Source organism: Acartia tonsa, chromosome 4 (genome assembly GCF_053477335.1).
Source record: "Acartia tonsa isolate MP-2025a chromosome 4, ASM5347733v1, whole genome shotgun sequence".
NCBI classification, from domain to species: Eukaryota; Metazoa; Arthropoda; class Copepoda; order Calanoida; family Acartiidae; genus Acartia; species Acartia tonsa.
In genome coordinates, this window is record NC_137263.1 from 26,199,163 (window position 1) to 26,216,145 (window position 16,983).

Below are 16,983 nucleotides of genomic sequence, written 5' to 3' on the forward strand. Positions count from 1 at the left end.
TAGAAGCCTCTAGAGGCGTAGCCGCTAGTATATATAGAAAGAAGTATTAATCCAAGGTTGTCCAGCCTTTACTATTTGGAGGGGGGTATAAAAAAAACTCAATTTGTGAAGGGGTTGGGGACAATAAAATGGCACGCGAAGCATGGTGGCAATTTTTCTACCCCCCTGAAATCTGTTTTGGGTGTTTACTACCCCCCCTTAATTACCTCCCCTAAGAAAATTTACCCCAATTTAATCATGTAAAAAGTACCTACCTCATAATGAAGTTTTTTTTCATCTATTTATGTATGATGAAATATTCCAGCAGCTTTGCCCCTAGCCTCTAGGAGCGTCACCCAAAGAGGTATTGGAAAGTCTCCCTCTTATAGGTATAAAATTGTTCGTTCGTAATTTGTAAAAAAAACAAGGATGACAACATCCATAAAGCGAAGCACTGAAACGGTAGGTCATACTTGTATAGTGTCAGTACTGAATAATCAGAATATAAATGTATAAGAGTCGAAGCAAAAATGTAAGTAAATTGAAAAAACTGCTTAATACAGGATAATGTTTATGGACATACTTACATTTTAAGGACTAGGTATGGAGTTGCTTCCCTTATAACATTATACTTTGTTGTCAGGAATCAATATACCAAAAATCAGAACAATCGGATGAATAGATCATTTAAAAATTTGTTGTTTAAAAAGTAAATCAACATGTTTAGAATGGACGTACGTAAGTACATACTAGTAACGATTATAGAGTTGCTACGCTTTCTAAATCGCACCTAACTACTAAAGGAATCACCATGCAAAATTTGAAATCAATAGGTTAGTTCTAACATGCCTAAATTAACTAAATGAATAATTAGGGTCGGTACAGACTGACCATAATTATAGAAAAGCTTCGCTTTTAAAAAGAAAAAAAATTAGTGGTTTTTTTTAAAGAAAGTTTCCCCACAACACTTACCTACTTGTTAAATTTTAAAAAATAGAAAATTTTTATTGGAGGGGGGATTTTTTGCTTTTTTGTAGGGGAGTTGGGGTTGTCCCAAACCCCAAATAAATAGCCTAAAACCACAACAAGAACAGTAGGTATATTACCTGAAGAGTAGAACCCAATCGGTTCAACAATTACCGAGATCTTAAGCTTAAGACAGACGGATAGACAGAGAGACATTGTTCTACTTTGTTAGTATCTCATTCCTATAGGTACATGAAAACACAAAAATCAACTAAAAAATATCTCGCTAACTGATGAACAAATATACAGTGTGTTTTTTTTTATGAGAACTTTTTTAAAAGCAATTTTACCCCACTTATAGTTATCAGAATTTAATGATTAATGGCTTATTTTCTTCGTTTTTAAAGGCAATTAATAGAACAACAAAAAAATATTTCAGTTTTTATTTAAAAAGTACAGTAAAATCTAAATTTCAAAACTTAGGTGTCAACATATAAAAATGGTTTTAGCGCATTTTTCTTAAAAAAAATGGATTTTCTGTTGTCGACTTTGGGGGGCCAGTACTCCCTCCCTGGTTGAGATATGACCTTCAAACTTTGATATGTTCTAGTACATGTCCCTAATAGTATCTGTATACATTTATTTTTAGCTCTATATCTCAACTTTGAAGTGTTTAGCAGCCATTCTTGCAAAAGGTTGATTATTTGAGCATAAGAGAAATGCGCTAAAACCATTTTTAGATGTTGACACCTAAGTTTTGAATTTTAGATTTTACTGTACTTTTTAAATAAAAACTGAAATATTTTTTTGTTGTTCTATTAATTGCCGCAAAAAACGAAGAAAATAAGCCATTAATCATTAAATTCTGATAACTATAAGTGGGGTAAAATTGCTTTCAAAAAAGTTCTCATAAAAAAAACACACTGTATATAACACTCCTTTAAAGTGTAACTTTTCATTTGTCCTGGCAAGGTTTGTAATTAGAGGATTTTTTTTTGATATTTACTGAAATGTTTGATTGAGTATAGTTATTTTATGGGACACCATGGAAACTGTCCCAATTTTGTATAACTTTTGCGCAGGGATAAGGGATGGGAAACCTGACCGAAAATTAGGTCTCAGCCTCCTTTTAAAAGTGATGGGGCAACTTTTCTTTTTTGCCTATAAAATCAACTCATTTCCCCCAGTTCCTCATTGGCTGTAGGCCAATATCCAATAGCCTGAAACTTGCTTTTAGCATTAACCAATTAATTAATAACAAATGCGTCCCCCAGTTCATTATTGGCTAAATTAATTCAACCAAACATAAATTTCTGCTATTAGAAAGACAACAATGGAAACTTTCTGCTATTAGAATGACAACAATATATATGACGTTCAATCACATCAACTTATTATTAAATTTACACATTAATAAATGTCCATATAGCAAAACATAAATTGAGAGATCGTTTTTTGAAGACTGAGTAGGATTCAACATTTTATACTTTAGAACAATGTGAAAAACTCATGTCTTTAGACAATTTAAAAGTTACATTTCATGTGGAATTGATAACCCATCTAAATGATCACAAATACAAAACTAGTTCAATATGTAAATAAAAGTGTACTGTTTTGTTAAAAAAAAATTTCATTAATTTTGGTAAAAATTATTGCACACTTAATTGAACTTTTCTGTTAATATTTAACGTAAAATAAATTTTTTTTTTTAATTCTTAATTTATATGTTTGCTATGGAACAATTAGTTGATAGAATGTTACCCATGTACTTTTTCAATTCTACTTAATTTATTTATTAAAGCTGGGGAGCTAAAGCGGTGTTTATTTCTATATACAAATTTTGGGGTGAAGTAGATCCCCCCTTAAAATGTTTGAAAATAAATCAGATTTAACCATCTCAAAAAAAACTTTTTTTTAAATGGGGGGGGGGGTGCCAAAGTAATAACGGGATTCTACTTAAAGCCACTAACATATTGGTTCTTTGAAAAGTTTTTATTATATTTTATGATAGGTGAAATCAACTACCTGAATTCTATTCTATACTTTTTTTCTTTGCATTCATATAATAGCTATTTCATCATTCTTCATAGTTTTCAAATCTAACTACTTCGTCATCCCGAAACTAGTTTTTTAGGCCTAGTTGGAAAATAGGCCTGGAATAATATTTTCTTACGTTTCCCATCCCTTATCCCTGCTTTTGCGGAACATGTTCCAGTTACGTCATATTTTTCTTTCCCAAAAAAGGGAAGGGGGGAAGAAAATCTCTTCAAAAGAGATGGGGAAAACCCCCTTTTCTCCCATATCTTTTTTCTTCCCCCCTTCCCTTTTTTTTCTTTCCCCCTTCCCTTTTTCGGGAAAGAAAAATATGACGTAACTGGAACATGTTCCGCAAAAGTTATACAAAATTGGGACAGTTTCCATGGTGTCATTTTATGGAAGCTTCACAATGATGTCATAGATCCCAGGATAAATTTGTAAAATGGTGCGCGAAGCGCGCAGAAATTTTTTTATAATAGTTTTAAGAAATACAATCATACATTACAGAAAAACGTACAATAACGTATGCTGAAATGTTCATATTGAACACAAAAACCAATGACGTACAAAAACGTACCAAAAAAACTTAAACTGTTTTTAACCTATTTTTAAAACATATATCAAAAATATACTATGACACCAGTAGAATTAAACTGCAGAGCCTAAATTTGAATTAAGTCCCCAATAAACTTTTTTGAGGGGATTTAAAAATTAATTTTACTGTTGCTGTGGTCTTTTTTGATCAGAGCAAAAGGTCTTTTTTTATTTGGGTAAAATTCGTAGCTTTTAGAGTGTTTTGCTTCATATATATAGTATTCTGGTATAGAGTAAAATTAGGCCTTTTGATTTCATCTAAATTAACCCATTAGTGCCGAGCGCCACTTTTATGGGCCGATCGAGCTGTAAGTTTCAGGGAAGCTTTATAATGGTCAAAACGGAATTCGTATTTTTTTGTTTTGCTCTAGTGGCGTGCACAGGAAAGTTGCAAAAAAACCCGGTTCGGCTTGGCCATAAATACCAACCAGGCATTAACACCCGTTTTTGGTGCTTTCCCCCAGTTTTAAAACCCGGTTGACCTGTATAAACCCGGTTATTTTGACCAAAAATCGAAAAATGTAATTATTGAACGCCAAAAGTGAGATGAACACTTTTTAGAACTTTGATACGATCCGTAATTGAAAACTACACAACCTCATGTAATCTAAAGAGCTACAAGTATAATACGAAGCGATGTATTTCAAATTTAGTGTTTCGGCTATAGGTGCCGCCGTTTTCGGGTAAAAAAACCCGTTGCTCGAAGTTTTAAAAGACACACACTACAAAAAAAGAACATATAAAATTTGGGTGTTACATATCAGAAAACGAGCATAAAACTATTGGGTGACACCTATAGAGATTACTAGGGTTATTAGGGTGGCTCAAACCCTTACTAATGACGTAAACTGTTATTTTTATTGGTTGAAAAGTTAAAACCGGGTAATAAAAACCGAAACCGAGCCGGGTTTTAAAATTTTCGGGTATTTATGGCCAAGCCGAACCGGGTCATAATAGGGCGTAAAAAAACGATAAAAAAATCATATAAAAAATTATAATTTGAATAAAACGAATTCACAAATAGATGTACTTGTCAATAAACATTAGATTTCACAAAAAAAATCAGCGACTTTACTATAAAAACAAAAAAGTTAGAAGGGGTATTTTGAATTTTCATGATTTTCAAATTTTGTTGAGCTATACCAGCAAACGGAAGTAAGCTAAACTGCCTGCTCCAGGGGGAAATGAAAGTCAGGGTAGTAGAGGGGGGATTCATTCTGAGAATGATGCAATTATGAAGCCGGAAACCGGTTTTTTTTCCATTTTTCGGAACCGGGTTTTGATGCCCGGTTCGGCACTAATGGGTTAATTCATTAAAAACTTAATTCTTTACAATATATTAATGAATTAACTTTATCGTGCTTGTTTTCCATCACTTATTTAAAACACAAAAAAAATTGGCTGTAAAGGGTTAAATAGTGAAAGATGACAACAAACGTTTACGCAATACAACAATTTTTTTTGTCACATATACAAATATGATAAAATATAAGATTATTCAAACTTATTTTTTTTTAATATTTTTAAAAAGCATGTATCTTTTATGTATATAGTTTTCATTCTTTTCATTTTAATTAAATAAAAATTATTTAACTACATTGGAAATAAGTCACTTTGTGAAAACACTCTTTTTTGAATTGTGAAAAACTGAAATGAAACAAGACTTGTAATTGGTTCAGACTTCAGAATAATATGTTTTATTTTAATGTTAAATTTCTTCTATATAAATTATTGTTTTAGAAAAAAATTATTTGCATCGAACAGAGTAGAGTTTTTATTATTGTATTGATATAATCTGAATCACATCAAATTGTTCTGTAATAAACAATTAAACCCCAAACTAAAAAATGCTTTTGCTTTCATCAAAATGATCACAGCAACATATAAAATTGATTTTTAAATCCCCCAAAAAAAGTTTATTGGGGACTTAATTCAAATTTGGGCTCTGCAGTCTGATTCTACTGGTGTCATAGTATATTTTTGATATATGATAAAAAAATAGGTTAAAAACAGTTTAAAATGGTGTTCAATATGAACATATTGAACATAACGTACATGGTGGTCACCCTGAATATAATATCATATATAATATTACTTATTTTATGCTTCAGTTAATAAGACTTTATATTAACAAGGCTACTCTGTAATTGTATTTTTTCTCTAAATTTTGTTCTTATACTTTCAAGCAGATCCTTATAAGGTTTACATAAAATGTTTTAGAAACTATATTGTTTCATTTACTCAATGTATGTGTTTTTAAATTAGCAGATTGTTATTTCGGCTTTATGAACATTATCCTTCTCTATTTAGAAATTATCTTATTTTAATTCACTGCTAAAAAAGTGCATAAAATACACATGATCACAGCTGAGAGTTTGAGATAACTAAAAAAAGAATAAAGATAACTTGATATTTATTTTCATTTTAACATCATCAAGTTTATATAAGTAACTAGAACGATTATGTCCAAAAATAGCATTAGCAATAACCAACAAAAATAAAGATTTTAAAAAAGCACATCAGTAAGAAAAAATATGAAAATAAATTTATGTGAAAATGTCTTGACTTCCATTGCAATGTGGGGCAAATTAAATAAACAAAAAATATGTAGATTTAAATTATCAACAGGCCTATTTTGGAGTTATGCATAGTAAACAAACTAAGATTTTTTTGGTAAAATAATACTATTTTTAAACCTAAAAGGATTTTTAAGACCAGGCGCTCCTCTAAAACTCCACTTTTCTGTAAATTAAAAAGTTGTCTATTGTATTTAGTCTATATATCAAGGCATCAATTTAATGTAACCTTATTTAATTTTTTTTGGTTTATAGCATAAATATATAGATGCTATCTTTGCCCCACTGCAGAGTTGCACGGTTACGTTCGTAGGTGTGTGAACAGTTAACACAGGGATATGAATTTATTATAAATATAAGAAACGAATTAATTGAGAACAGAATTAAGACAAGTTCCGATAGAAGCAAAGCTTTTTGAAATATATATTGAAAGACAGAAGGGAAATTGAAAGAGAAATATTACATAGCAAAATAAATTTTAGTACCCCACTCAATTCAGTGTTTTTCTTGACCAAAATACTACCTACATCTTTACAACAAACAGTTATGACATCTTTCTATTGTAATAGACAAAAAAATATCTAATAGAAACCTGTAAGTTAATGTAAAATTTTTTCGTTCAAAGGGGTAGTTTCACGAAATGCATTTGAACTAAATTTAGTAAACCGCATATTTTTTTGCTAGTTAATGGGTTTAACTATATTTATATGACATATATTAGGAAGAATTTCAATTTTCTACCACGTAGTTTTGAAAATATCAAGACTTGAAAATCGTCTTTTTGTGATATAAGCAATTTTACCTGGAATAATTATGGTTTTATGTCTAATTTTACCATACATAGGTCCCAGAGCTCGGCACTTACTTGATTCAATTGTAGCCTGGCGTGATAGACTTATCGGGAATCAGCGTTTTAGATGTCCCAGAGGCCAAACAAATGGCGAGAAAGCATTGAAATATTTTTTGAATTGTTGGAAGAAGTGAAAACTAGATACTTTTTTTTCAAAAAGGCATAAAAAATAACAAACTTTTGCTTTAAGGCGTTTATTATATTTATCAGTCTGTTTATTAATTATAATATTAATATATTGATATTTAACAATTCATTAATTACATAATCTTTTTACACAAACAGCTTCAATTTGATAAAACTAAAGTTTACACAAGAGAAAACATTAAATTCATAATAACATTATAAATAGAATAATAGTCACTAAATATACAATAATGTAAATTTTTTGTTTAGAGTGTCTTAACATTAACATTTAACTAACTAAATCTAATTACATTAATTCCTAATTTGCAGAAAGTTTTTCTGTACATATTATATTTAACAATGAGACCAAATACATTGTAAAGCAATAAAAATTGAAAGAAAAGGAATATATTATTTATTATATAATAAATGCTGCGAATATATTTGCTTTAAAAAAATCATAGCTGCTTTAAAAATACATTGAATACAAATAAAAAGCTAGTTTTTATTTCAATACCTAATTTTCTTTTTTTTAAAATGAATACAATAGATTAATATATGAATACTCATGACAAATTAAAACAATATCTAATATCTTTAAACTACAAAATTATATAACAAAAGGCTTTAGGTAAAAAATCTTAAATGAAAAAAATAATAAAAGGGAAAGACGTTCTTAAAGAAGGGCGAGGGAAAGGGGGATAAGTAAAACAACCTTTTTAAAGAGATAAGACAATGAAAGATAAATTTTATTTTCTCCAATTATTAAAGTAAAAATTCTGTCTTCGACGGATTGAAATATATATTATTGGTAAGCTATCAATCATTGTACTCTCCTAACCTGTTATAACGAACTCGAAGAATAAGTTTGATTTGTAAGTATCACGTTTATGTAAATATAATACAACATACAATGTTAAAATAAGAAGATGGTTAGAAAGAATAAAGAGATGAACTGTTCACTATAAATGAATGTTTGTACTTCTTGTGTTAGCTCCACTACGTCCTTTTCTAACTCCTGACACTGAATTCAATATTTTTCTTTTCTTCTTCTTCAGACCAGCAGCTGAGTTGGTAGGATCCCCTTCACTTTCAACAACTTTTTTTTTCTTTTTTTTTAAGACTGGGGAACTTACTTCTGATGGTTTTGAAGGCTTCTCTGCTAGATTTTGTGTTCCTTGTTTGCTTGATTTGACAGAAGCAGCAGTTTTTTCTTTATCATCTTGAGTACTTTTCTGAACTTTATTAAGTCCAACGGAGCTTTTCTTCTTTTTAAGTTTGGTTTTCTTCACAGGACTTGGTCCATTGGCTTCTATTTTTTGATATTCTGAGTAGGTGGAATCAGAGATACAAAGTGTTATTTCATCATCAACTTGAACATGAACAACAGTTTGTTCCTCCGTGTCAGTATCATCACCACCATGGGTTGAATCACTTGAAGCTGGTGAGCCTGAATCTTTAGTTACAATGTCTTCATCTTTCTTTGTTTTAGTTGATCCAGTTTTAATATCTACTGAAACTCTCCTCTTCTTGGCCTGGACATCAACTGATGTTGTTGAATGCTTTCTTTTCAGACCCTTTTTAAGATGTTGTATCTTGCTTACTGACTTCTTTAGCTTGGCTGCTTTGGATGTTTCTTTTTTATTCATAGTAATATCTTTTTCCTCATCTTTCTTCAATTTCTTTTCAGCAGATTTAGGTTCTTGTTTTCTTAAAGCAATCCCTTTCTTTTTAGCCGATCCTGTGTTATTTTTGCTGGTATTGAGATTAGTTTTCTTTTCTGTTTCATCACCCTCTGATTTGATTGTGTCATTTTTACTCTTGGAGTTAAGAAGTTTTTTTGTTGATGCAAACAATTTCTTCTTGGCTTTTGTCAATCCTTTTGCTGATGTTAATTCTTCTGTTTTGGCAGATTTCAAAGTCTCCTTTTTTTCTCCAGTAGCAGAGGCTTTAGTAGATTTATTTTCTGGTGATTTTAAAAGCGCCTTGCTTGAAGTAGCAGCACAAACGTCACTTGAGACCAAGGAACTTTTTCTAGTGCTCCTAGTACTGGATGTATCTGAAGCATGACTAGAATTACTTTCGTGTCTAGTTCTGGATCTAGATCTGACGGAGTCTGAGGTGCTGGACACCGTGCTAGAGCTGCTGGCCCGCCTCTTGCGTCTAGCCGCTACACCTGTTGTGATACTTTCTAGAATCTGACGATTGCCGTCATCTGCATGAACTTCTCGCTTTTCTTCTCCCCCAAGAGTTGGCGGTTTCTTAAATGGAGAGTTGTCAATTAAATCTGCATTTGTAAGAAAAACTTCTCTTGGTGGTCGTCTGATTTTTCCAGGTGCAGCATTTATATCCTTCTTTAGTGACTGTAACTTTTTTTGTAATAATGAATTTTCTGACTTCTTTTGTATAGTCTTCTTCATAACTTTTGTTAAAGCTGATGATGAATTTTTGACCGGCTTGCTCAACTTTCTCATCATTCCCACAGTTCTAACTTTCTCTTCTTCAACTTCATCCGTATCAGGAAATACATCTTCTTCATCATCATCAAGAGTATCTGGTACAAGCTTTGCCGGACTCCTAGAGCCATCAGGACTAGTTTCACTTGATTTGGAAGATTTTTTGCCAGGATCTGATTGTCTTCTTGGCGGAGTGGAGGGTAATAAATCCTACAAAAATAAGTGAAAATTTAAAAAAAATTCGAGATACTGTATAAAACCTTACTATATAAACTAACGACTACGCCTCTATAGGCCTCTAATGGCACATGGAGGAAGTCGACACTATACTTAAATTTTAATTAGAAAAAAGTTTTAATTTCTTTTGAGAGGGTGGAGGTGCTCTCCCAAAAAAAAGTTATAAACCCTCCCAAGACCTACGAAAGCATTTACTGTAAAGGAGCACCATAACACCATCAAGTCTTCGAATAAATTGACGTTTGCTTAGTATAACGTAACCATAACTTACTATTTTATCTTATACCTAGCTATGTAAATGTCTTTTTAGAAAAATTACGGGATTTATATTTTCTAAATAGGATGACTTTTATGGATACATGTGTGAAGGTTGTAAAACCAATAAGATATTGTGCAAACAAAGCTATAAATTTTGTAACTCAATAAAAAATATATACCTACATGTTAGTTAAAAAAAATATCTTTTTCTTTTTAACCCTTATTTAAGTTGAGACATTATTAAATACACTTGAGTGGAAAGAAATGAGAATCCATGGCCACTTGTAATATCTTATGTATATCAAGAGAGGGAGCTGAAATTTCTCACCAAGTGTGCCAAAGTTATACAAGTCGAATATGTTTTATATTTAAGATTGATCCGTCCGTAACGGATAACTCTGAACGCTAAGGTTTTTTAATGCAACCATCTCGTAATCAGTGAGCAAATGGCACTTAGACTTCGAATTTCGATCTGAAATTTTGCATGAGTGATACTTGGTAGGTCTATTTTTCCTAAATCGAACAAAAAGTTGAAAAAGTAACGGCTAACGGATCAGCCGTTTAGCCGTTTTTTGGTTATTTTTGTAGCAAATCTACCATAAATTATGTAGGAATCAACTTTTTGAAACATATTTTTGCTTTATATCATGTGAAACGATATAAAAAAAACATTTTTAGATTTCTAGTACTAGCAACTAGCGGCTAGAACCGTTTGAAAACGTTTTGGAGCAGCAAAGAGTATTATGTGAAGATAGGTTTCGTGATGATTTGCCTTGATAATAGTTCATTTGCTCACTGATTACGAGATGGTTGCATTACCCCCCCCCCCCTTTAGGCATTTTATAAAAGTACAATCGATTTCTAACTATGTATAATGAAAACTGTAAAAGTTAATTACAGTTTAGAAAGCTTACTTACTGTATAATCATTACCAGAAAGTCTATGTAAAACATTTATGTGTTTATCATCAGATATTTAATCCCTAGGACAATCGTAATATATAAAGAAGTAATCTTTTTGTCAGAAACCTAAGTTTTCTAAACTAATAGCGTTCTGCAGGTTTAAAGATATTTTATTTTTATATTTAAGCCTTCGGATAGTTTTAGGATATTTTACATTGAAAACAGAGTTCCTAGATGCTAGGGGCACAGTACCCCGTCCCGTTTTAGAAAATTTTGTTAAAATTTTGGCCCCCAGCCAAAATATGTTTGATTTTTGCCAAAAAAAAATTACCCATGCAAAATATTTTTCTGTAATGCCCAACCCTATTATTTATGTATGCAATTTGGCAATTTTTACTTTAAAGGATTACTTTCTACACTTGTGTCCTTCCTTCATATGTTATAATTTGGATGGCTCCCATTTTTTGGGTAAATTTCAGGTTTATATTGACACACTAGAATTGAAAATTTGTAAAAATATTTCAAATTGAGATGGTAAAAGAGCTTTAAAAACAGGTCTTTTTTTGCAGATTTTAAAAACTTTGCAGTGCTTGTACCATCACAATTTTTGCATTACAGAAAAAATATTTTGCATGAGTAATTTGTTTTTGCAAAAAATCAACCATAATTTGGCTGGGGGCCAAAACTTTAACAAAATTTTTCTAAAACGGGCCGGGTTTTGCACAGCTACTAATTTGTTATAGACAGTCTTATGTTAAATTAAGTATGTCCATAAAAAAAACCTGCATTTAAGTAATTTGTCAAGATAAACAATGCACTATTTTTCAAAACTTCTAAATAACATTGAATACTAAATATAGGCATATATCTTTAAAGGTTCCTTAGTCTGACGGATTTGTTGAGTTTCGCTTTTATGGGTGTAGTCATTCCTGTTTATCATACATGCATTCAGTAAGAAAATTAATTTACCTGTATATGATATAAGGCTTCATCATCCGGGATAAACTTGATTACGGCAATCATGACTTCCGCGAAACTTGGCTCTGAGCGTGCTTCTGGTGACCGCAAACTTTCTTCAATATGGCCTTTTTCTGTAGTAGTTTCAAGATATTCTTTGTGTGTGCTTTCATCAATCTTATCATCATCCTTATCAATATTTAGATAATCTGAAACTTCGCCCTTGGCTGTTGCTATGTTTGCAATGGGCTGTTCTATATTTCCAATGGATTTTTTTTCAGGATCATCTTGTTCATGTATTTTCATATCTAATATATTTTCTTCTTTCTCACTGTCCAACTTTTCATGCTCTTCTTGGCAATCATCATTTTTATCATCATAAACCTCGACATTTTCAGCCTGTTTATTATGTGCTGAAGTTAAATCAGATTCTTCCTGGTGATGTTCAGTCATAGAATCTATGTTAACTTTTCCCATTTCTTCTTGAACAGTAGCATCTTCAATTTCATATGAGGGATTTTCATCGTCCATTTTAATTGTATCGTCTAATTCTAATTTATCAACTTCTTGGGTGGCTGTTTCCATTTTAGATTGTAATATATTCTGTGCCCCAAGATGACTGGTTGGGATGTTTTCTGCGTTTGTAGACTCAACTGTTAACAGACTAGAAGTCTCATCTGCTACTTTGTCTTCATTACTATGTTCTAAAGTGGTATGATGTAACTCTGTATTCTCCACTAGATCATTGTTGACATCATGTTGAATATAAGCAAGTTTTTCAACAACTTCATTAGTCTCAATACTTAAAACATTTTCTACACTTTCAGACACGTTCAAGATTGTTCTGATTGAATCTTCATTGTCTTGTTCCTCCAACTCAATTGTATCATCCAAAGAAACCTCAGTATTACTATCATTATTGCTACCGAGGTTAAAAATTACGTCTTTATCCACTTGAAATATGTCTTCAGATGATCTTGTTTGGCCTAAAAAAGAATTTGTACTTTCGTCGGGGCGAGTGAAATCATTGGCTACTGAAATAATTTTTTCTTCATTAAAATCTAAATCTTTCCCAGACAAAGTTTTTTCAATCGTGTTTACGATATCAGTATCTCCTAAAGTTTCGTGGTTATCTTTAATAGGCTCATTTTCCAAGTTTTTTGATGCTGTTACAGAGTCTGATTTGTTCAAGGATATTTCGTTCTCCGTTTCTATGGATGGCATAGGAACAGTATTGTCTTCAAATAATTGTTCTTCAGATTGTTTTGGCTCATCAAGGCGAAACTTTTTTGAGGGAGTTTGGTCTTCCATAGTTTCAGTGGACTTTCTTTTAGTTCCTCTCTGCTCTGTAACGTTATTAAAACTTAGGACAGAATTATCATCTTGATTTAACATTTCTGAAAAAAGTTTGCCTGAATCAGAAATAGAAGCAGGTTCAAAACTATTGTCATCTAGTTTGTCAGATTGTGAGACATTTGTGACTTCAGATTTTTCAATTTGATTCAAACTTTCAGATAAAGGTTGCTGAGATAATTCCATAGAAAGAGTTTCTGAAAGAAGAGAAGTCTGATTTGATAAAGATTGCGATGGTTCAATTTCGTGAGAACTACCTATTTCAGCCGACTCTAGTCCAGAATCTACTAAAGTTTCTGTATCACTAAATTTCTGACTTTTATTTTCTGACGGTGCTTCGCCTGCTGGAAAACTGTCAACCAAATTACTAGGGTTGTCATCTTTGGCAGAGTCTCCAATGTTTGAATTTATTCCTAACTGTACTGTGATTTGAGTAGGCGGCTCTATAACAGTATTAACACTTAGTAAGGTATTTTGAGCTATGGCACATTTTGGTTCACTTCCAACATCAAATTGAGGTGCATCTTGATATGAAGATTCAGTTAATTTTTCAATTACTGGCGCATCACTGGCCTTTGCTTGATCATTTGTACCTGATTCAATCATATCACTAGTTTTAGAACTTTCCGTTTCAGCAGCAATAGGAAAACATTCATTGGTAGGATGTGTAGACTTTGTTTCTGTTTGTAAATAAACATCTGGTAAATCTGTCAACTCATTGTCATTTAAAAGTTGTGCATTAACTGATATATCAACAGATTTATTTATTACATCAGTATCACCCAAAGTTTCAGCAACAAAATCACTGCTTAAGTCTTCATCAGCTAATAGATTTTGAATAGCCGCAAATGTTTCAAAGCTATCGAAGTCTTTCAAAACCTGATTGTCATCAGCTGCCATGTCAAGCAATGTATTTTCAGATTGATTTGAAGCAGCGCCTGTGTTTAATTTTGAAGATTGATTTTCGCTAGAATCTACCCTTTCTTGACTCAATCCTAAGGTATTGTCAATAATATTGTGTGATTGGTCAAAGTTTTCTATTGGCTGAGATGATCTAGAACCAGTTTCTTTTGATATAATATCTTGCATTAAATGACCGGGTTCTATTTGTTCTCCTGTATGCGACAACAAGTTGACATCATCCAATTGAGGAATAGGTTCCGCTGCTAAACTTTGTATTGTTGTCTCTTCTGGTGGTTTGTCATTATCTGGATTATTTAAGCTCGACTGGTTATCTGACAATGAAGGAACATCAACCTGTTTAGTGGCTGCTGATTTATTATGCATTTCTATTTGATTATTTAACAAGATGCTTTGCTCTGGTTCTGATTCAATAATATTGCTAGATCTTATTACAGACTCAACAGAAATTGACGGAACTAATGTTGATTCCAAAGATTCTGAAACTAGTGGCGATTTTATTGATGTAGAAATGGGTTCAACTTCAATTGTGTCTTGTCTTTCTTGGTCTGAAGGTGCGAATATTTCACTTGGAAGACTTTCCAATTCAAAATCATTGGGTTGAAGCGTAGATGCTGTTAATTGAGTGGACATCTGAGAGGGTTCATTTACCAAGGTTTGGTGTTGAGAAACTATTTCATTTTCATCTTCAGGTGCCTTTTCAGGTGTTCTCAGGTTATCATCAACGTCATTATATGCACTTTCCAGACAATTTAAAGGCTCAGATGCTCCATCAACTAAAGGTAATTTATTCGACACTGTTTCTTCTGAAACTTTACACATCTCAGAGAGAACATTTGATTTTTCAAGATCTTCTAACATAGCTAAGGTATCAAGCATTTCATTTGATGTTTGGTTGTTAGTTTCCCTTTCACTGGTTGTTGTCATATTAATCTTTGATGAGTTTTGGTCCGAAATAACTTTTTCCTTAGGTTTGTTAGCATCAGTAGCTTCATTTAAAAGCTGTTGAATAGTAAGAGTATGTTTGCTTTTGTCTTGTTTATCAGACCTGGGGGTTTCAACAAATTTTTCTTTTTCTTGTGTCTTAAATTGAATTGTGGATATGGGAGTCTCTTCAACAGCATCAAAAATTGAGCCTTGATATTGAGAGTTATTAGTCTGTAGTGGTAGTTCTAAACATACGGGGGTTGAGTTTGAGCTTTTCGTAGTTTCCTTAGGAACTGTTGACTTCTGCAGGAATTCAATGGAATGTTGAAGTTGTGATTGAGATGTCTTGGCTAATACGGATGAACTAGTTGAAGCATTCACCACATTTTCAGAAGTACTAGATCTTGGTGTAACAATTTTAGATGGAGATTCTGGAGTTGAGGATGAGTATGTTTCTTTAGAAACAGGGGCAATTAAACTAGCCAATGAAAATTGTCCTAATAATGAAGCTGGTGTTACATTTGGTAATGAAGATGTTAACAATAAGGGCGATGATCTCTCACTGGATGATGAGTTTGATAACAACAAAGAGGAAACAGATGGAACATGTTCTTGAGTTGATTGTTGTTTACTTGGCTGCTTACTACTGGATCTACTGCTGCTTTGTCCGGGACTTTTCTCTGGACTGGACTGTTTCTTCTGTGCAAAATTTTGCAGCACGCTACATATATTTTCTAGACTGTCTTGTCTTTCCAATTCTTTTTGTTCTGGCGCATCATTGTTGCTGTGGAATGTTGCATTCTTCTTCACTTTTCCTGTAAAATAAAAATAATTAATTTTTTTTAAATGGAGAAAAAGTATTTGTATTACATTTATAGAACGTTTTTTTTTTAACAATAAAGAGATTGTGAAATAAGTAATGAAAATAACATTTTTTTTTTTCATTTTCATGTTGCTCTGATCATAGTTATCCAATAAATTTTATGGGTACCATTAGAAAGCATCCCTAGAGATTATATTCTTTTTATTTATACAGCATAAAACCCAAAGAATCCTAACTTTCTATAAAATAGTATTCGATAGGTACTCTACTCATGTGAAAAATAGGACTACATTTTTTTTATAAAGTAAGGATGACAATCATCATGATGATTAATTAGGGAGTGATTTTTTCCGCAATATTCCGTAGGTAATGGTGCGTGTTTAAGACGTTTTAAAAAAAGTAGAGCTTTAAAAGGGAGGGGGCGGAAGTGACACTTTTTGAAATCAAAACTAAAAGTCAAAGGAACTCAACTAAATAAAGAGTTACAGCTCTGAGATTTGTCATGGCAGGTGCTTTAAAGAGGTACAATATGGAACTTTGGAGAAACGGCGGCGAAACCGCCGCTCTTGCCCAAAACCACCGTTTCCCGAAACTGTGACAAACCCGCCGCTGCCGCCGAATATCGGTATATCCCGCAATTTTTTCTCTCTGTTTTCTTCGCGCTAAATTACACAAATTTGAATCGTTTCAGACAAACTTCCAATTCTACCAAACAAAGTGAAAGGAGGAAATACATGGAAAATCTTTTATAAAAAAAGCTTATCTCAAATGATTCAAAATTGTATAATTTGGCTAGAAATAGCGAATAAAAATTCGGCGGGAGCGGCGACCTTTTCTCCCCATAAATCTACGTTATATCCCATTAAAGTAACTGACATGCCAAATTTTAGAATTCTACTCTTATCTCAATGTCTTAAAACACACACCTCTACGGTACATTGCGAAAAAAAATCACCCGCTTTGTGTTATTAAATCATGTTTTATAATTGAAAATAAAAATATTATTTGCAAGACAACACGA

At 32.2% G+C, this 16,983-nt stretch overlaps 1 protein-coding gene across 10 annotated transcripts in view; it reads right to left on the minus strand.

Annotated features, from left to right (window-relative positions):
• Positions 1-7,180: 7,180 nt before the first annotated feature.
• Positions 7,181-16,983, minus strand: part of LOC145316586 (uncharacterized) — a 28,292-nt gene continuing 18,489 nt past the window's right edge. For 7 of the 10 annotated variants that reach the window (XM_080157201.1, XM_080157200.1, XM_080157202.1 and 4 more), the window contains 2 exons: positions 11,951-15,954; positions 7,970-9,794 (listed from right to left, as the gene is read on the minus strand). In XM_080157201.1, coding sequence (XP_080013327.1) covers positions 8,091-9,794; positions 11,951-15,954 — 5,708 coding nt within the window. In that variant the 3' untranslated portion in view covers positions 7,970-8,090. Of the gene's footprint in view, positions 7,844-7,969; positions 9,795-11,950; positions 15,955-16,983 lie in introns of those variants that run through there. The other 3 variants (XR_013878583.1, XR_013878581.1, XR_013878582.1) reach the window with 3 other exon arrangements.